The sequence below is a fragment of the Triturus cristatus genome, chromosome 2_2 (assembly GCF_964204655.1).
Source record: "Triturus cristatus chromosome 2_2, aTriCri1.1, whole genome shotgun sequence".
NCBI classification, from domain to species: domain Eukaryota; kingdom Metazoa; phylum Chordata; class Amphibia; order Caudata; family Salamandridae; genus Triturus; species Triturus cristatus.
The window spans coordinates 608,674,358-608,696,850 of NC_140582.1; the positions used below are offsets into that span (position 1 = coordinate 608,674,358).

Sequence of the window (22,493 nt, forward strand, 5' to 3'; positions counted from 1 at the left end):
AGGACGGAGAAAATGCAGTTACGGGCACAACAAAGATCAAGCAGTACAGACAATGCAGTGAACAACTTATTCAGCAGCAGCAGCGGCAGACACACAGGCGGCGTTGTGCGGCGGGGGAGCGACCTACCAGGTAGGGTCAAGGGTCGCTCTCCTCACCGCGCAGTGGCCGGCATATATGGGGAGGTGGGAGGGAGGAGCAGCTGGGAGGTGGGGCAGCGAATGGGCAGTCAGGGGGTGGGGCCGCAGGGGAGGTAGCGGCGGGAGCAGAGCGGGACGACGAAGGGTACAGAAGGCAAGAGGCACAGGTGAGGGGGTCAACGGAGCTACAGAAGGCAAGGCAAGGCAGACATGGAGGTACGGGGCAGCGAGGGGAACAGAGGCGAGAACGGGCACAGAAACGCGGGGCAGCGAGGGGAACAGAGACGAGAGCAGGCACAGAAACGCGGGGCAGTGGGGGAACAGAGGCGAAAACAGGCACAGAGATGCAGGGTAGCGAGGGGAACAGAGGCAAAAAACAGGCACAGAGCAAGTACAGGCGGCGGGGAAGGACGGAGAAAAAGCAGTTACGGGCACAACAAAGATCAAGCAGTACAGACAATGCAGTGAACTACTTACTCAGCAGCAGCAGCGGCAGACACACAGGCGGCGCTGTGGAGCGGGAGAGCGACCTACCAGCTAGGGTCAAGGGTCATCAGAACCTACGGACTCAATCTTGTGTCATACGCAGATAACACCCAACTCATTCTCTCTTTATCCAACGAACCCAACACCGCCAGACACAACTTTCAAGAAAGCATGGAAGACGTCGCCAAATGGATGAAAAGCAGCTGCCTACAACTCAACACCGACAAAACAGAAGTACTCATCATGGGCTCAAACCCCGATGTCTGGAACGACACCTGGTGGACCCCCGCCCTCGGAAGCCCACCCACACCCACGGACGCAAACCTGAAATCATCCTGGACTCCGAGCTCAAAATGGACTGCCAGATCAACTCCGTCGCATCCTCCTGCTTCCACACCCTCCACCTCCTATGTAACACCTTCAAATGGATCCCCCTCGAGCATAGAAAGACCGTCACTCATGCCCTCGTCACCAGCGGCTCGACTACGGCAACGAACTCTACGGCGGAATAAACAAAAACCTCACCCGCAAGCTACAAAACATCCCGAACGCTGCCGCAAGACTGGTCCTCAACCTGCCAAGACACTGCCACATCGCCCAGCACCTGCGCACACTCCATTGGCTCCCCATCGAGGCCAGAATCACCTTCAAGATACTCACCCACGTACACAAGGCCCTCCACGACACCGGACCAGCATACCTGAACAACTGACTCAAATTTCACGCACCTCGAAGGACCCTACGATCAGCCCAACTCTCCTACGCTGTGGTCACCCGCACCAGAAAGACCAGATCAGGAGGCCGCTCCTTCTCCTTCCTCGCAGCCAGAGCCTGGTACGCCCTTCCGCTCCACCTCAGACAGACAACATCGCTCCCCATCTTCGCGAGAAACCTCAAAACCTGGCTCTTCGACAGACCCCCTCCTTGATGGAATGGAAACTGCACACATCTGACCCCCCCCCACCCCCCCGCTGGCGCCTTGAGACCCTTACGGGTGAGTAATCGTGCCTAACAAACATTGATTGCTTGATTGATTGATTGAACTTAAACCTACAAATGAAGTGTAAAGTAAGCGATACATCTTTACTGATACCATTTCTTTCAAACGGAGAACAGGCAAGCCAATTTAAAAGAACTTTGGGGCATATTTATGAACTCCTTGTGCCGCCATAACAGCACATTTTATGACACTCCTGCTGCACAAATCATATCTATGAGGCCACCCAAAGTCACTATGCGTAGCTTTGAATGGCCTAATAGCTATGGAGTAAGGCAAGGCAGCGCAAATCACTGTGTTGCCTTACTCTTCCCTCGGGAGGCGTTCAATGGTTGTTGCATGGGTTTTCTCATGCAACACCCATGGATTTTGACTCCCAATATTTACGACAGCCTGTAAACTTGGGGAAGCGCAAAAACCTTACGCCTTCCGAAGTGAGGCTTAACGAGGATAAATAGTTTTATTTCTCCTCATCTTTTCCTCTTTCTATGTGTGCTGCTTTCTGCAGCACACATAGAAAGAGGAAAACGCCTCTTAGGTTTTTTTCTGTGCAGGAAGGTAACCCTTCCTGGACAAAAACAATCCTGCCCACAACACAGGCACCCTTGCACCATGGTGAAACGGTACCTGCGTTGGCGCTAGGCTGCCGGAACGGCGTCAGTGCAGGGGGAAAGGACAGAGATGCACCATATTGCCTAAAACGGTGCATTCCTGCCCTTTCACTTTGGCGTAGGGAAGTGCAGTAAGCTGTTCTTACATGAAACCTCATGTACCGTTAATTTAGGCCGCGGAATCACCACTTTCCGGCTGTCTTTCACTATCATTGTCATCGATCTGAAGCAGTGAATAGGAAAGTTCTAAAAGTTAAAGAATACTCACAACTTTTTGCTGCAGAGCTGAAGGAAGCCCACTATTTTACTCCATTTACCATACAGATTTACAGGATAAACAAGTGGCTTGTCACAATGATCGTAGGGACGTGTTTACTTCAAGACACTTTCTGGACGACATACAGGCACAATGAAACAGATGCCTAGATAACTCTGAGATGGCTACCACCCCCTTAGATAACCCAGCAGCCTTCATGATGAGAGATGCCTGTGAGAAGTGAAAAACAGATGTGCCTAGGATTGTTTTGTTCACAGGTCGGTCCACATCTTGTGCCACATTTTCTGACAATGCCAAGGCCAATCTGAATCACTTGAATGCCAGAGAGTAGTAGTGGAAAGCTGGGGAGAGGGGTATGGAGGGAAAAGGTCTGGTCCTAGAAAAGAGACAAAAGTACCATTTAGAAGTCAAACCATGCACAGAAAAGCATTGTCAGAGTCAATAGGTTGAGGCTACGCGAGCACTATTGGCTTTGTTAATATTTCTTTAGCCATTTTGAAAAGCTGTGCGGCTACTGTGCAGCATGGCTAAAAGTAGAAAATAAAAACGCTATGACGTGGCCGTGTCATAGCACTATTTTTTTCTTTTTTTTACTTTCAGCCATGTTGCACAGCAGATGTGCTGTGCAACATATTTAATTTAACATTGACAAAGCCGATGGATCTCTCATAGGTGAGACCTATTTGCTTTACCAATGCTTATTTTTTTATTGCGGGCGGGATGCAAACAGAGGAGGGAGGGTGAGTCAAGGAGACCTACACAGACAACAGAGGGTGGGTGGGGGTGGAGGCAAGGAACAACGGAGGGAAGTACAGTGGCTAAGACATACCACAACACAACGAGGGAGAGAGTGGGGGAGGAGGTATACCAGAGAGACGCACTCGGTTGGGGGGTGCCTAAGGAGGGGTGGAGAGGGGTTGGAAGGGAACGGGTGGTGTTGGAGGATAACAATATGATTTTAAAAAGCACTATAAAATGGCCAGTGTTAGCCTCTTCATAGCGCTTTCAAGTCAGAATTGAAGAGACAGGGTGGCTAGGAGTAGGAGAAGAAGGAGGGATGGGATGAGAAGAAACAGGGAGGGGGTGTGGATAAGTCAAATAAAACAAGAAAAAAAGCTCAAGAGCTGTGTAGACAGCAGCAGGCAGGGGGAGTGAGAGGAACAAATAGTACCTGAATCACGTCGGGATCAGCGGACTAGCACAAATTAACAAATCAATCTGTGTTTGGTCCATGCTTCAAAGAAATAATCGGAAATGACAATGTGGCTGCACTGGCCAATTACGGAGGCTGCAAAGAAGAGTGACGTGCAGCCAATAAATGGTAAAGCAATTGACGTGACCAAGCCCTTTTTGTATAAATAGAGTCTCATGGGGGGCGTCGCCAAGATGGCGGCGGAGTAACAATGACTCCACAGAGCTCCACTCGCCATGGCAGATAAATGGCTACAACAAAGACATCCCAGGACTCAACACACCGGGGAAGCAGGGACCGTGACTTGGAGCAACCAAGGCAGGGGACAGACTGAGTTTTCTGTTGCCAGACGGACGTAGGCGCTGTGCGGCAGAGATGCAGAGGCCGGTAGCAGAGCCGCCGAGCTGACGCAGGCTGTGGTCCCGACCCGAAGAGACGGTCAGCCAACATAAACGATTTGAGTCTGGACTGGTGCCCTGGGACGCACTCACGAGCGGCCGCGAAAATTCGGTGGCCATCTTCGCAGTTGGGCCTGGAGTGGGCCCCGAGGTGGCGCAGCAGTTGTGTGCCTGGAGCCCAGTGTCGGGACACAGGCGCCTGGTGCGAGATCTGGCCTGGGAGACTCCTGGGCACACCGAAACTCCTGATGGCAGCCCGGAACCTCCAACAGATCTGTGCAGGAGGCCTGCGGAGTACAGGCTTCGAGAAGCAGCAACAAGGGCCAGTCTAAAGGTAAGCCAGAATTGGCACCGACTGGGAGAAAGTGGGAACCACCGGCAGCGGGGCAGGGAGACTGCAGCAACACAAGGGCGGTAAGAACATTCCTCTCAGAGGGCAATAGAGGAACTGAGCCCCTGGACTCTGATAGCCACAGCAGGACCCACAACACTAATGAAAACCCCTTGTTTCTGAGCGAAGACCCTGGGTTGGGGGACCCCACTCATTAAAAGGGAAAAGAGACTATTCACTGCGTGCTCCTGACCTCATCTGGGAAATAGCGACCTGAGGCCCCACTGCCCTTGACTTTGATAGAAGGTGAACAGACACCCTCCTTTGTCCTACTAGTGACCCGGGCTCACCCTGCTAACTGGGAGAGGGTCTTTTGGCCCCACTACCATTTAGTCCCCTTGAGATGATGTCCCACCGCATGAAGAAGGAGGCCACTATCAAAGATCTCCTACAAAAACCAGGCACTAAGAAAGCAGATCGAATTGGCTCTGATCAGTTGCCAGTCCCTTCCCAAGAGAAAGACACAGTCCCCGCGTGTGCGAACACAGAGGAACCGGTCACTTGTCAATTCTTGGAACAATTCTTCAGCACCCTCTGGGAAGACTTTGTGAGTCTAAGGCAGGATGTGGCCTCCGACATAAAGCAGATCAGAACGGAGATCCTGGAACTGGGCGACCGTGTAGTCTCACTTGAGAGGTCTGGCGACTGTAGAGAAAGAGAATCTCACCGACCTCGCTCGGGAACTGTTGGAACTCAGGAACCGCAATGACAAACTTTGCCTCCTCCTCGAAGACCTTGAAAATCGGTCGAGGCGGTCCAACATTTGCATCAGGGGAGTGCCGCTTCAGGCGGGAAACTGGAGGATTGGGTTATTCGCCATTTCCAGCGCGTTGCACCTGTGCTGAGAGACACGGAGATTACCCTGGAGCGTATTCACCGAGCTGAAAGACCAGCCTTAGGCCCGGGCCAACCACAAGACATCCTCACATGCCTTCATTCATACAAGTAGAAAGCAGCCATTATGAATGCAACCCAAGACAAAACGACCATACCGGTTGAGGGGCTTCAAGTAGGCATCTACCAGGACCTCTCTCCCCTTACCCTGCAGCGGTGCAATGAGCTGAAACCGGCCACCGCTAATCTTCGGGAGAAAGGAATCCCCTACCACTAAGGGAACTCATTTTAACTGGCCTTTGTCTGGAACAAGATGATGCATGTGACATGGTCTCTAAAAGAAGCACAGGAAGTGCTTGGGCTCAACCTAGGGGAAGGGAGAACTTTGGAGTATCAGATAGAGGCTGCAGTGACCCTGGAGACACTGAAACCGGGAAGGCAGCGTGGGACCAGGAATGAGAATCATTTACGACCCTCCGAGTGGGTTGTGAGCCAGAAAGAAAGAGAAGGCCTCCTCCGGCAATCGCAGAATCGAGATGGTAGTGGGGAGACCTCCAAAGCCACACATCCCTCACTCTGCCCACGAGCAACCAATGGCCACTAACAAGTACTGGGAGGAAATACGAAATCAGCCTTGGTGGATGGAGCTCACCCCTACCAAGATGAAGACCGACTGCCGGCCATATGGACCCATTCACTATGGTGAGACCAATGCCTGTCCAAGGGCTGTTTTCTTGTTGATGTTTTTCTTGTTTCATTCTTTTCTCAACCTTTCCGCTTTCTTTCTACCTATGGGCTACCTGGAGGCACTTCCCCCACAGTTAGAGACTGGGAATCAGCTTGACACTCCGGGGATACAGGAAGCGCTGCTCCTGAAAGGGTCACAAAGTGACAGGGGAAATTTCCGAAAGACACAGGGGAACATCTTCCTGGTTGACATATTTCTTGGATACTCCGAGGGCACTAGAACTACAAAGGGACTCAACACAGGTGCCTGCATACTGGGCAATAACACCGGGGCTATTGCAGTTCTCTCCCCTTGTCAACACCGGATTTTCATCTTAGTTCTCATGGGGTGGAAATGGAAGAGGAGTCAGGCCCTCATTTCACTGACAGCCACCACCTTCTCCTCTGGTACTGGTTGTGGGAGGGAGGTCAAGGGCCCCTCCATAAGCCGGGTAAGGACCCATTAAATTGCACTTCATACCACCCCATATCCCTACTGAACATTGATCTGAAAATATTCACTAGCATCCTTGCTGCTCATTGGCCCCTTATATGCAAGGTCTGGTGGACCCTGACCAATATGGCTTCATACCGGAGCGCAGATGTATCGATGGGACACAGCAAATGCGCTACCTCTTGCCTCTTGGATAAGATCCGATGCACCAGGCAGCCCGCCCTGCTCCTGTCGGTGGAGATGGCCTTCGATAGGGTCCACTGGCCATATCTGCAACAGGTACTGTCCTGATTTGGTTTAGGCGAGCGGTTCTTGAGGTGGGTGGACTGTATATATAGTAGCCCAGAGGCACGCATCAGAGTGAACAGGATCGACTCTCGGCCCTTCCGGATCTTTAAGGGTACCTGGCAGGGGTGCCCGTTATCACCCCTATTATTCGCTCTTTATATGGAGCCCTTTGTGGAAAGAATCCGCAAGCACCCCACAATTACAGGGATCCGGATGGGAGACAGGGAACACAATGTCTCGCTCATCGCGGACAATGTGGTGCTCTTCCTCAAACAGCCATTTGCCTCCCTACCTCCTCTCCTACAGGAAAAAGAAGAATTTAGCCAAGTCTCCGGTTTCAAAACTAACATCCAAAAAATGCAAGCCCTTATCCTAACTATCCACAAAGCTGACCAATGTCAACTGGCGGTGCAGTTCCCATTTATATGGACCTTAAAGGGCGTTTCCTATCTGGGCTACAGATATTCCCGACGGTCGAAAAGACAGCCCAGGTGAATTATATGACGCTCTTGTCTGAGACCTGGGAGGAACTTCTGACTTGGAGGAGACATATGATGTCACGGTTGGGTAGGCTAGCCACCATCAAAATGGCCCTACTGCCCTGCATCCTAATGAGGACATCCCCATGCAACCGGAGAACGCGTTCACGCATACAGTCTCTACCGGCAGATCGCCCTCCATGAAAGAACATACACCTACAAATACTACTAACCTTCCCAACTCTGTTTGGTTTTCACGATTCAATGAGTTAGCTTCAGGCCTAGCCCATCTCAAGACCGAGATGCATAACTTATCAATCATCACCAAAGAACTTCTAAACGTACACAGAGCCACCAACTCCACCGTGAACCAAATCAATCTCCAAACTGGTAGCTACTTCCCCAAGATTTCTCACCACGAGAAAACTAGTCAGAGTGACCAAATCAGTCCACAAATTAGTAGAGACATCCCTAAGATCTCACGCCCTGACAATAGTATTCAGATTAACTTACCTTCCACCTCCTGGCCTGGGAGGACAAACGTCGAACTATCCGACAGCGACATAGACAACCTCCTCATATCATATGTCTTAGCAACAGATAACCGTACGTCACAATGTGGCACTATCCAATCCATTCAAACCAACCCCTTCAGAGAAACCACACACAATAACAGATCCGCAAATAGAGATAATCTCACAAATATCAACATAGAGCAGACTACACTAACCCATTCTATTAATAAGATAAAGTGTGCACTCATTAATTGCAGATTAGCTAGCAAACATGCACCTGACATTTTCGACCTAATCCTAGAGGATGATCTAGACATTATCGTCCTCACCAAAACATGGTTAAACAGCTCCTCCTCCCCCATCCTTGATCTATTGGTTCCTCCTAGTCACGACCTAATCCGCCTAGATAGAAATGTGGCCCCGGGAGGTGGGTTAGCCTACATCTATCATAACACAATCTCAGTCAAGCAAGTAGACTCCATCGCTCTATCCTCCTGCGAATATCTCTGTATCAATATCTCTGATGATAAGCACCTCGCCAGCAAGCTCCACTTATTCTACCACCCCCGAGGGATAACTTGACTTTCATCGACGAGTTAATGGAAGTCATTTCATCCAACGTCAACTCACAAGTACCACACATTTTCCTGGGTGACTTCAATCTACACTGGAACAATGCAAACGACCATGGTGTACGATGTCTTAAAGCGTTTCTGGCAGACCTGGACTTATTCCAATTCTGTGACAGCCCAACTCACAACAAGGGAGAGACACTGGACCTCATCATAGCAAAAACGAGCATCATCTCATTAGAATCCATCACTCCTTGCGACTGGACTGACCATCACAGCATCCTCTTCTCCATCAATATCGAGGATACTCCAAAAAGGAGTCAACCATTAAAAACAAAACAATGGAAAAGGAACTTACAGAACATCAACCCCATCACGTTGGTAAACCATTACAGCTCCGTCCTGACCCCCACAACTGACATGGAGGATGTCCATGACCTCGCAGCCTTTTACAATTCCATGATGCTTGAAATCTTGGACTCCACAGCACCCCTCCAAGAAATAAATGTGTCCTTCAAAATTTCCAAACCTTGGTTCAATGACTCCCTAAACTCGGAGCGACGCAAGCTAAGAGCTACTGAACGATTATGGAAATCTGCACCCTCCGATGTTCACCTACAGCACCTTAGAACATTAAGGAACTCATACAACAGGAAGATTCTAAAGGCCAAGGCAGACTTTTTCAGAACCCAGCTGAACCAAGCAATCAACCGTCCCAAAAAACTCTTCGAAATCGTCAAGCAACAAGCTCGCAACACAGCGAATTCCACGGATCTAAACGACCTGGATACACCTTCCTGCGATGAGCTTGCCAAGTTCTTCCGTGAAAAGATAAAGATCATCGAGCTCGACATCCAATCTAAGAAGACCCTCCCACAATCGGTGGCCATTGATGCTAACGGATATTCACAACTCAAGGTCCTTTTCAGCTCTCCGGGGGAAGTCACAAAAAACAATGCCTCCTGGAACACCTTTGCGCCAATCTCTCATCAAAAAATCTATAACTCTTCTAGCAATCAATCCCTCCAATCGCTACTCTGACCCCCTTCCTCCGGCCCTATTCAAAATGATAAAAACATCCATCCTACCATTATGGGCAAAAATTGTAAATGCCTCTCTGAGACAAGGCTCCATACCTGACTGTCTTAAAATAGGGCAGGTTACACCTATACTAAAGAAATCTGATGCCATACCATCAGAGCTCAACAACTACCACCCCATATCCAACATCCCCACTTTGAAGAAACTACTGGAGAAATGTGTACAAATACAATTATGCAATCATATTGATAATTACAACCTCTTAGACCATCACCAATCTGGTTTCCGCCAAGGGCACAGCACAGAATCTGCACTCACCCACATATTGGATGACATACTAAAAATGCTCGACTACAATGAATCGTGCCTAATGATACTGCTTGACTTATCCTCCGTCTTCGACACTGTTAAACGTGACAACCTACTGTCCCTATTGGAGGGAATGATGGGCCTCTCTGGACCATTGTTACATTGGTTCTCCTCCTTCCTTAATAACAGAACACAAAGAATTAAGATGAAGAATTCTCTCTCTCAGCCATCTGTGGTCAACGTAGGTGTTCCCCAAGGCTCAGCCCTATCACCTATTCTTTTCAGCCTACTAATGGAACCCTTAGCGAACGCATTGAAATCTGCGAATATCCTATATCACCTGTATGCGGACGACACACAGCTGTATTTGAAAATCTCCACTCCAGAAGACATCATCACCCTCAACGCTATTCTACAGAACACGCAAAGTTGGCTCACGAACAACCACCTCATGCTTAACACAAAAAAAAACTGAATTCATTCTCATCTCCCCTCCCAATCACACACCAAAGATAGAGCAATGGGTGAAACACCTGACCTCCATTGACTTTTCTCCCCTCATCATTGACTCTGCGAAATCCCTGGGAGTCACCATAGACAAACACCTGAATATGCAGTTGCACATCACTAATGCCACCAAGGGAGCCAATCACCAGATGAGTCTGCTAAGGAAACTTAAACCCTTCCTCCCTCAGACCGACCTAAAAATGGAAGTGCAAGCCTTAGTGCTACCATGATTAGACTATGGAAGCACCACTCTTTGCGGTCTCCCTAAATACAAGCAGGCTCCGCTGAGGGCATCCCTTAATGCTGCGGCAAGATTGGTATCAGGATCTAAAAGAAACAGCCACATTTCTCCGACCCTGAAAGCGCTGAACTGGCTGCCCTATGAGGCTAGAATACAACTAAAGGTTGCCTGCATGACCCATAAAGCACTACATAACAATACACCCAGTTACCTAGCTCTAAAACTAGAACGATCCGGAGGATGCAGACAACTACGAAGCGCGAGTTCTTTACATCTGAAACCACAATCCTTTCATAAAAAGAGAACTGGCTGCAGGGCCTTTTCAGGGATCGCTCCAAAGATTTGGAACTCCTTACCTCTAGGGGTACGGGGAATCTCTTCCTTTACCACCTTCAAAAAAGAGGTAAAAATACTCCTAATGAACAAATTCACGTCCTAAGTCTTGACTCTATGCTGACATCGAGACACAGATACAATCCTCATATCACTGGCTAACTCTTGTCGATTGAAAGAGAACATTATATGTTTGTTTATTTCCTCAATACTGACCTAAAGCTCAATAACTGTATATAATATAATGATCTGTCACCCTCTGGGATCTTTATATTTTGTCTACTGGGCACCTATGTTATCTTATACTATTTACCTCTTTCGTAAGTAATGATGAATAACAAATGCGTGTATACTACCTCTTTTCGTATGTCTTTATAACTATATACTGTAAAGCGCTCTGATACCCTCGTGGGTCACATTCCCGCTATATAAAACCTTATAAATAAATAAATAAATAAATGTGATGCAGACTTTCCCACTACAGCCCCCCCTTCGTTGCTGTTGACCAAATTGCAACATCTTATCTGGGAATTTATCTGGGGAGGGAAGAGAGCTCGCATGGCACGCCACCAAACATACCTGAAGCAGGAAGAGGGCTGGGCGTGTTCCACACCTGGATTGCTACTTTCAAGCTGCACAGTTGTGCTATATTATCGAATGGTATAGACCTGCTTCGGAGAAACACTGGGGCTTTATTGATTATGAAATCATGGGCATGCATATCTGGAAGGTATTTTGGCTTCCTAAACGACACCATCTGCCCGGAGTTTATGTCTCCCAAGTCTTGAGAGTCACCCTCAATGAATGGGACAAGGTGCTGGAGCCCTGAGGCCTCTCAACCCCCACATCACTAATGACCCCATTCATAGGAAACCCGGAGTTCCCCCCGGCCACAGACGGGAGTTGTTCTATCAAATGGCAGGAGGCCAACTGCAAAAGAATTGGCGACCTCTTCGGCGAAGGGAGTTATGGAATTCCCTCAACTTGTCTCTGACTTTGGAGTTCCCAGAGATGCGCAATGGCAATATCTTGTCCTGCGACACTGGGTGACTCCAGCACAGGTGCACCCCCATGCCAGCCGCCTACTAACCAAGTTTGAAAAATGGTACATAACTTGAAGCTCGGAGAAGCGCCTACTTTCAGACATATACACCTTCCTGCAAATGCCTAAACATAGCACTAATCCCCCTATGCAACATCGCTGGGAGTCTGAACTTGAACAAAAGTTCTCCCCCAAAGAATGGCACGACATAATTCATAGGGCCAGCGCCTCCTCCTGTAGCACTGCTGGGAAGGAAATGTTCTTCAAAATAGCGCAATATTAGTACTATACTCCGGCCAGAGTCACACGGTGGAAGCTAGGAGGGGACAACCTTTGCTGGAGTCGCTGCAGACAAATAGGCACTCTCACACACGTTTTATGGCAATGCCCGAAGATACACCCCTATTGGGACTCAATAATACTGGACATTGACACCAACTATCACACAGAAATTACCAGGTTTCCTAGCCATATCATATTGGGTCTCCCTAACGCACTGGCCTACCCCCTCAAATCGTGTCAAGGGAGAGCGATCACTCTAGCTCTGGGTGCCTCCAAACAGGTGCTGCTTTCTAAATGGGGAACAGATGGGGTCCCAGTCAGAATGGAGTGGTTGCATAGACTGTGGAAAGTGGTGGGCATGGAGAAGATTACGGCAAGTCTCACACACACATTCCCCCACTTCGACAAAACCTGGGGCACTACCATAGAATTTTTATCCACAGAATTCACAGAACTCACTTGTCCGAGATATCTTCGGGTCCTTCGACTCATCAAAACACGCTCTTCCACAGATGATCATACCCACACAAGATAATTTGACTCCCCTGAGAGCACAGGTTCACATCACTGGACTAAAGATCACTTTTAGCTACCCAGTCTCTTCTCTTTCTTCCCCCCCTCATTCTATTTTCTTCTACCCCACCTACGAATGACTAGCATTATCATGTCCTTCCCCACCGGCCAATGGATGTAAGTGGCAGCTATTGTTACTTATGCAATATCAAAATAAAAAGATTTAAACCATAAATTAAGTCTCATGAGTGAGACTAGCGCATGCTCTCGCAGGTTCGACCCAAAAATGAAGAACATCCCAATTGCACAGGGCGAATACTGTCTGTGCACCAGGGTCATTATATTTTTTTTAGCAATAAACCCCCAGAAGGGCAGTAGAGTTAGCACATTCGCGTTTAGTAGGTTAGGCACAACTTGTGATACTAGATCTGAGACACAAAGAAATTTGCATACTTACATTTCTCTTAGGTGTGTAAGTAGCTTTATGAGAGTTAACATGGTATTCACAAAATGCAAAATTACACCTGGAAAGGTATTTACTCTCCCATAGTAGTAAACTAGTATAGTGGGATTGTAAGAGTTAGTAAATCTGCTCACACAGGCGCAATATGGATATTTCAGAACTGGGATGCCTGTCTAATTAGGAGAACGTCCAGAAATTGTGAATTGTTTGTGTTCTATACATTTGGCAGTCACATCCCCACTCTGCATATGGTCACAAATGCACTCCTGTGAAAGGGTAGAAGGAATGGGGATGAAATGGGGAAGGATTTTCTCCATGGGGAAAATATATTCCTGTGAGGAAAACAAGTATAAATGCACTTTTCATTGTATTTTCGCATGTGTAAGTGTACACATGCTAAATGTATGCATATGCCTACACATTTGAGTGCTCGCAAAAAACAGTCACAACTTCCCAGGATTACTGTAGGAATTCTCAGTGAATTTCTGGTGTGCCCTGTGATTGTGATCTAGGTGGTATGTATTTTCTACCTATAGAAAACAAGCATTTGCAATGCAATAGGTCTCGCAGTTACGCACGTTCGAGCTATTGGCATTGTAAATGGCTATGCCTTTTATTTTGGTATTGGTTTTTGAAACATAAATAAAAGACATTGTAATTTACAATGGCAATAGCTTAAACTCGTGTAAGTGCGAGACCTATTCCATTGCAAATGCTTGTTAAACCAGTGATGAGCTGCATTTCGGGAGTTGCAGTTGCTCATAAATCCTAGCTACTAAGAAGGAAGCCATCTTTTAAGGTGCCACACACGACGTGAGGCCTCTTGTCGGCGATGTAAAAACAGGAACTCTGCAGTTGTAACGGGTCCCACGTACAGGAGCTCCTCGGTTGTAACCGCGTCTGTAGGAGTTCCTGCCACTTCTATCGAGCCGCGCGCTGCACAGAGGCGCTGACAGTCACTCACTTATAATGAGAAGCATCGAAATACGAGTCTCAAAAGCCAGGGTCGCCGGCTACCTAAAAGGACTGCCAGAAGGTGCTCCAGGTAACATGGCACCAAGTAATAATATTGGAAGAAGGCACCAGGAATGTGGTATAAAGAGCAGTGTCATGAGTAGATCCTGCGTTAAAAAACCATTTAGTGCTAACTTTTACTAAACATGGCATTGTCCAGGCTGACAAATTCAGAATGCCCTTTCCTAACTTCCTTTATGTTGTCATCCATTTCCTTCCTATCAGATTCTTCTTTACAGGTGTTGTCTTTCTACTTCTTCCCACAACTTGCCTTCCTTTGCATTCTGCTCTAGGCCTCAGTCCCCCCCGATTTTCTTCTGCCCTTCCTACATACACCTCCCCTATCATTTACGGTTCCTCACTGTGCGTTTGTGGAAAAAAGAATATGGCAGTACTTTTTCTCAAACCTTCTAGCCTTTCTTTAAGAAGTTGTAGTCATTTTTAGATCTTTTCCAAAATTGATTTACTTCTGGCATTGGATTGAGGCCCTGGTCACGGCGTTTCTCACTGGTTTTGTAACGGTCGTTTTTAGTCAATACAACAGTTGTCAGCCTGACTTTCTCAACTTATTTAACCAATTCTACGTTTAATGAGAATCACATAATTTATGGTCTTTCAGTGTTCTGATCAAATCTATTCCATGTTTATCATTACCAACATATTTAAGATATATATTTGACTGTTTTAACTCCTGCGATTCTGTCGGGGAGACTAGAATGGGAGGCCAATCCTTTTCTTATTTTTATCAGCTGAATGGTCAAACTCCTTACTGGCCAGTATCAGGAAGATCCGCTTTCTCACTCTTCAGAAAGAAGCTCAAAGCTTGGGTCTTTCAGCTACCATAACACTCTCACCAGTGGTGTCTTAATGTATATTACAGTGCCAGAACACCCTTTTGGGCAGCAGTGCGCTTTCCAAATTGCTTTATATCAATTGGATTTGAAATATTGTCTGATGCTGATTTTACTCAGCTTGTAGTATCCATGGCGGACAATCAGAAAGTTACTAAACAAAGCTTCTGTGACTGCCTGTAGTCAGTGGCCCAGTGGATGCACCAGAACTGCCTCCAATTAAACAGTGAAAAAACTGAGATAGTCCATTTTGGCAGAGCCAACGAGACATGGACAGCTAATTTGTGGCCTCACGAACTAGAAGGCATATTTATGAAATAGTGGTGCATTGCAGCGCAGCAAGTCACCTTGCTGCGCTGCATCACTGGGAAAGAGCAGGAATGCCACACTTTAAGGCATACGGCGCATTCCTGACTATTTCCCCTGTGCTGGCATACAATGCACTGCCTAGTGCCAATTCAGTTTCGAGGGTGCCTGTATTGTATGCAGGATTGTTTTTGGGCAGGAGAGGCATAGTCCTCTATCTACGCGTGTTGAGGCGTATCTTTTTGGCGCAATCCCATGTTTACAAAACTTATAAATCTGGGAATGCGTCAAAAACCTTGGGAATTGTATGGGAATACCCACGCAATGCCTATGGAATGCCTTTCCAGGGCAGAGTAACACAACACAGCAATTTTCGCAGCGTTGCGTTACTTCTGATTTTTGGAGTGACTCAAAGCCACGCAAAGTGGCTATGCGTGGCTAAAAAATCGGACTTAAGGTTTGCGATGCTCTTGCACCACGTTGCGTGGTTCAAGAGCGACGCCCTATATATAGTCCTGTTGAAGGCAAGCGCCGAAACGCGTAGACTGTTCCTTGTATGCACTGGTGAAATAAATATATAAGAAAGAATCCCTGTAGTGCCGCTTTTGCTTCTTTGTACCACCCAGCAGTGAAAATGAGCTGTGGATTAGACATGACGAAGCTTTTTTGGTAATACATACATATATATATATATATATATATATATATATATATATATATATATATATATATATATATATATATATATATATAATATTTTATTGGGGGAAAAACAGCAAACATCCCTATTTTTTTAATTACCTTTACCCTCCCATACTCCTACTCACCCCTAAACCCTAAAAATACCCTTACAATCCTACGCCCTTAAACACTAATAACACCCTTACCACCCTTTACCCTTACCCACCCCTAAACCCTAAAAACACCCTTACCACTGTTTAGCCTCACCCACCCCTCCCTAAAAACACCCTTATGACCCAGTACCCCTACCCACCCCTAAACCCTAAAACACCCTTACCACCCTATGCCATTGCCAAGACCTAAACCCTAAAAACACCCTTACCATCCCGTGCCCTAATCCCCTCTGAACTCCAAAAACACCCTTACGACCCAATATATTACCTACTGAGGGTTGCAAGTAGATAGTTCTAGTTAAGACCTACTTACCATAGGAAAAGCGTTTTTTGTTTTGCTAATAACTTTGTCGCCGTTTGACAAATCTTCACAAACTTTTCAAGACTAGTTTGCCACTCACTTCCCCTGCTGTTTGGAAAGTTTCAGGGTGATTTATCAAGCGGGGCCGAGAAAAAGGGGGGGTGGCATGCAGTTTCCTATAGAGATTTTGAATATGACTACAGCTCTAACTGCTGAACAGAATTACACCAAATTTGGCAGACAGCTAGACCTTGGTCCATAAAGATCTCTCTTTGTAATTTGGTGTAAATCCGTTGAGTAGTTTTGGAATTATTAAAGGAAAATATGCATGTATATCTAGGGACGCAGAGCCTCCGCAGATCTGACAGATTTCATAATGAAACCAGGAATTGGTGCAAGCCTTCTTGGGACTCAGAACTCAGCTTAAGTCCCCCAAAAACTAAAAAAAAACAGTAGGGGGCAGAGTATGAATACCCTGATCCCACAGGCCTAGTGGTGGGGTCCCCGCTTGGTGCCAAAAATGTTTTTCCCCAAAAAGATTTTTTCCGCAAATTTTAGGAGGATCCGTGAATCTGTGGCAAAATTAAAAAACAAGTGCAGTTGGAGATGCAGTGGAGATGGTGGGTGCCCTGGGTGAGCACCAGGGCACCCACCCTTTATTGGGCTGGCCCTGGGGGATGGGGTCCCCGGAACCAGAATCAGCCAGGGAGGGGGCTGCGTGCCTCCCTCCTCATTTAATCATTGGCCAGGCCCCGGGGAATGGAGTCCCCGGGGCTAAAATCAGTCCGGGGAATGGGGCCTATGCCCTCCTTCCCCTTTACTAATTGGCCAGGCCCCGGAGAATGGTGTCCCGAGACCAATATCTGCCTGGGGTGGGGGCCGCGTGGCCTCCCTCCCACTTTAGTAATTAGCCGGGGGATGTGGTCTCCATTGCCGATATCAGCCTGGGCAGGCGGCTGCGCGCCCCCCTCCCCATTTACAATATGACCGAGCCCCAGGAGATGGGGTCACCGGGGCTGTAATCGACCCAGAGGGGTGCGTGCCCTCTCCCCCATTATTACAGTGGTGGGCCCCAGGGGATGGGGTCCCGGAGCCAAAAACAGCCCGGGAGGGGGGCACGTGCACCGTCCCGCACAAAATGTGCCGGGTCATGGGGCCCCAGTGGTGCAAATCGGTGTCAGGAGGGGGGCTGCGTGCCCCCCTCCCAGGTTGGCTACCTTTGGGGGGTTGGCCACAGGACCTCATACCCTAAGGTAACTATAAGTTGCACCCTTGCCATGCACATTTTTCTCATCAATAATGTCAATGTAAATGTTGCAGAGATGTGATCAGTGTTGTCATAGAAGATGTTATGACTGATGTAATGTGGGGCACACAAAAAAACACACTTACCTTTTAATACTTATGTTTTATATACTTACCTTGCGATGTAAAGGCATATTCTCGGTGAAGGCTTCCGTTATAAATGCAATCCGTGGTAGAGGCATTGTGTGGTAATGGATGCGTGGTAAAGGCATTGCGTTTTAATGCTCACTTTGTAAAAGCCGTTTCCCTTCCAGAATCCCATGTATTAAATAGTAATATACTACTTGGTCCCCGTTACACAAATCAGAAAATATCTGAATGTCTAGAAAGTAACATGCTAAATTTTGAAAGGCAGACTTAAAAACGAATTTATTAGCTAAATGCAAACAAACATCTTTTATACAGAAAGCGTTCAATTAGAAAAATGTTTGGCCTATTTTATTTATGGAAAGGCAATAGGAACAATGTGTGCACACTTTTGACTGTGGTAAGGCTATATATTTTTAAGTACATGTGACTGAAAATGAAAAGCAGTTCTCATATCTTTTTACAAAAGCTTTCTTGCAGAAATTGAGAATATTTTACAATCGTACAGGACACTTATTTAATCACAAATTTGAAGTTAGTTGAATTTGACAAACAGAAATCTGCAGTGAAAATACACTACTATGGAGGACTTTCCTCACTGCATGTTTATGATTTATGATTAGTGTTGAGAAAATAAGTGTTCAAAGGGGAGGGGCAGTTGTGCCTTTATAATTGTGATACATATTCTCAATGTCATAAATTTGTAGGTATTCATAAAGATTTGTGTTGGATTTTAGCACCAAGCATTCTTTACAAAATTATGAGACTCAAGATAATGATGTTGAATGATTTTGATCTAACTGGCAAAAAGCTGTTACATGAATGACAATTTAGCAGCTCGTTAGCAAAAATAAGCAAATGTTGCAATTCATTTGACTGCTGTTTCGTCCTGTCTAGGTGTGTGTGCTGTCAACGGCGTTTTGTATGTGGTCGGAGGTGATGACGGATCCTGTAATTTGGCCTCAGCGGAATATTATAACCCAGCAACTGATAAATGGACACTGCTGCCATCTTGTATGAGTACAGGAAGGAGTTATGCGGGTAAGCCTGTTCATTTTTCTTACATGAGTAGAGTATTCTTTACTTCAAAAGCTTGGAATTCTAAGCAGTCATTTGCACATTATGCCTGTATGAAAGTTTGAGAATCATTTATTGAATCCTGGGTTCAGCAAATTTTATTTAAAAAAAGAAACGTGTATTTGAGAAGTTTTGGTTGGTGTAGTTTGGTGTTATCGTTTACTCTAGCTATCCTCTGCTTTTTTAACAATCCAAATTACCCTTTTCGGGTGCTGGTGGTTTGCAGATGAATAAAGGCAAGAAATTGTATCAGGTGATGGATGCCCTGCATAAAAATGGGCTCAATGCAGTCTATCGCGGGGGTAGAGACAATTCTTTTCATAAAGAAGTAACTAAGAACCTGTTGTGATTGGTTGCTGGTCCGGATCAAAGTGATATTTTAAAGCTTTGAGAGGTGGCCAGACACGTGGCCATATACTTGGTTTATGGTACAGTAGTGGTCGGTTATTTTCCTGACCATTTTTAGGTCTCGGCTAGCGAAGGCTGCGCTTGCGCAGTCTCGCTCGCGAGACATAATGACTTGGAGAAGAGGGGCTTGAACCCGCCCCTCTTCTCCCCTGTTCTCCATTGGCTGGCCTCTTGAATGCTGGCCAGCCATTGGAGAAGAGGTCCGTCACTCCGAACAGGCCCCGTTCTTTTCGGATTCGGGGGCGTGTTTTTTCCAACTTTTCTAATTATCTCCTCCAGCCAATGGCAAGAGGAGAGTAAAGAAAAACACGCCCCCAAATTCGAAACCCGCCGCTGCCTTTCTCCGAGGCTTTTCTGCTTCGCCTCGGAGAAAGGCGGTGGTGTGCTTGTTCTCTACTCCACGGGTGGCAACTCTTCAGGTAAGGCTCGCTGCGGTGAAGTCTCGCTTCTTTAGCTAAGTATAAAATGAGACAAGATATCTGCTGCGAATGCAGGACGCCATGGATATCAATCTCAAGTATTGCAGTCTTTATTTGCACGTAGTTTGCTTGTATCGTAGTCATGCGTTCACACGACCACGGTTGTCTCAACAGAGTGGTGCCACTGCCTCCAAAGCTGTAAGCAGCCCGGCACCAGGCAGAGGACACCCTCTTTATCTGTTTCGTATCTGAGCGTGCCCACTTGTGGCAAGAGGTCTCGTCTGCTTGCTGGTGATATGGCCTATGTTCGGCTAACAACGGGTCCGCGTGAACGTGCGCCAGACCAGTTGGGCTACGCAGGCGAGACCCAGTAACACCTACACTCCTGCCTCCCGTGTCTTATTTTAAAGACTAGGCCCCAGTAACACTCTTCCCCTCAGTGTCGGTGCTGGCCCGTCACCCAGGCAATCACCCGACACAACAGGCCCCCTGGACTCTTGGCTCTATACCTCCGGTCCCTGTACCTCTGATTCTGTACACTAGAAAGTGTCCAGCACGACACTACTCTCACTTCCACCGACATTTATAATAAACGTCACATGAGCCTCACGCAAGATGGCCGCCCGTTTCCAGTCTGTGGTAAAAGCTGTGTTGGCGGTCTACTGCTTCTGTGCACCAGCAAGGGATGGCGGCTGCCGCAGTACACGCAGCTCGAGGAGAGGGGGCAGCCCCATGAGCGGGAGTACGCCATGTCCTGCCGGGTGGAAGCGGTGGAGGGCTCGTGCACCGGACCCACGAAGAAAGGAGCCAAGCGGGAAGCAGCCCTGAAGGTGCTGGCAGAGCTCCGCGCTGGCCTGATGGACGGAGACACCGGCCCTGCAGAACCCGCCACAGCACTTGGGAAAACTGCACACTGCACCGGGGCCCCCCTGGACCCAGCCAGCCATGGTCGCCTTTAACCCGACTCAGAAGGCAGGTGTGAGGAGCGCTGACACTCCTGGCTTACTGCTTTCCTTCTGGCACTGTTACATTAACAATGGCAAGGGTGGACTACAACTCCCAGAATGCACCTTCTCCAAATGAGTACTGTACGTGGGTGTGGAGCTGTGTGAGTAGTGCGGTATATGGCCCAATCTTAGCTCAAAGCGTATACCTCGTTGTGACTAAACATGTCCCCCTTTTGAAATCGTGAAGTGAGCAGTTATGTTAATCGCAGTATTCTTTGACATCTTCAAATTGCATTTTTGCCAACGCGTCTCTCACAGGCGAGGAACTTCACTTTTCGGCAAATCACAGCACACTAGCCTTAAAGAGTGACGATTAACCCCAACTTTATCTTCCTGAAACTGTGTCCACCTTACTGTACAAGCGACCCCGTCTTGGCTTCGCCTTTTAAAGGAAGCATGGCATGTGTGAATGTGTGATTTACATGTAAACGAAATCTTTGATTCCCACAGTGTGCCACCTGACGGTGTTTTGGTGTCTCTCTGAGATTTCTCGTATTACTTCAATATATATTTATAACACTACGACTGGCATACATCTAAAACCAGCCAGGACTACTGGTTTTACTAATGGGAGAGGATGTGGTCTGACGGCTAGACTGCCGACTTTGGAGCTGGGAAACCAAGGTTCGAGCCTCCATATCCTTTAATTCTGGGCAAATCACTTAATCTCCCTGTGCCTACCCCAAAACAATGAATTGTCGTTGTGTAACGTAACCGGTGATCATGTAAAGCGCTCCAATACCTTCGGGTTGTGTTCGCGCAATATAAATATGCCCCCCAAAAAATGGAGCTTGGCTAGCTGTTTAAGATGAGTAACTGCCATGATTTTGCTGTAAATATTATTGAAAATGTTTGAATTCTGAAACTGAGAATGAATTAAACATTACTGGGGTCTGTGGAAGGGGTAATGGTCTTCAGAGTGTCAATCACTCTCGTCATCAGCGCCCCCACCCCCTCAGGCCAGAGGAGTGCCGCCCCCTCTTGCCACCACCCTCAAAATAAAACAAAAATTAACCCCGTTTTATTTTAATCCCCCAACCCGCCCCAGGAATCTGGTTACCATGCGCTTGGCTGTTTGGCCTGCCGTCTCAGGTTGGACAAACCGTCATGCGCACTGAAGCTCTTTCCAGTCCCAGCTGCTGTGCTGCGCTGGAAAAAGCAGGCACAGGCTTCCAGTCTGTCTGGGAGTCCAAGTTGACCGTGCTTAGGCCAATCACAACGCTGCTTTAATGCCTTAGGATTCTCCGCAGTGCAGTCTGGGAGCCTGTGCCCAGAAGAAGAAGGAATGCAATACAGTGGTGTTCAGGTAAGTTATTTATTTTTACTCTTGCGCATATTTGCACATAATATGAATATGTGTCCTTTTCCCTGTTCATTCTTCAAAGAGGCTGAGAACTGCATGACCATGTATTTTGAACACCTTTTTGACAGGCACTGTTCGAAACTCGCACTGCCTGCGTCCTCAACTGCATAGCTCTTAATCGTGTCACCCATATTAAAACCTGGAGGGTACTCAGTTCAAATCATGCACAATACAGGAGTAATATGCTACACAAAAGAATGTAAATATCTGGGAATGCAAGACTAAGAAATCGATCAGTGTTTTTGCCTGTGAAGTGAAGGACATAAATACAGGCCCCAAAAGGGACCCGTTAACTTTACTTTTTTAATTATTACCATGTCTAAGACCCTGAGGGACCTGGCCAGCTTCAAGCCCCGACAGTATTCTTCATTTGCTTTCACTGATGCCATTTGGATTAACAACAAGGGAGGAA

General features: G+C 47.2%; 1 protein-coding gene and 1 long non-coding RNA gene across 2 annotated transcripts in view; one reads left to right on the top strand and one right to left on the bottom strand.

Moving 5' to 3' along the window:
- Positions 1-22,493, top strand: part of KLHL2 (kelch like family member 2) — a 506,272-nt gene that overhangs the window by 456,017 nt on the left and 27,762 nt on the right. The window contains exon 14 of the mRNA XM_085641784.1: positions 18,705-18,848. Within this exon, the coding sequence (XP_085497910.1) occupies positions 18,705-18,848 (144 nt within the window). The remainder of the gene's footprint in view (positions 1-18,704; positions 18,849-22,493) is intronic.
- The window catches only part of LOC146862576 (uncharacterized), a 276,686-nt gene that overhangs the window by 150,506 nt on the left and 103,687 nt on the right, over positions 1-22,493 (bottom strand). The gene's annotated exons all lie outside the window — the stretch shown is intronic.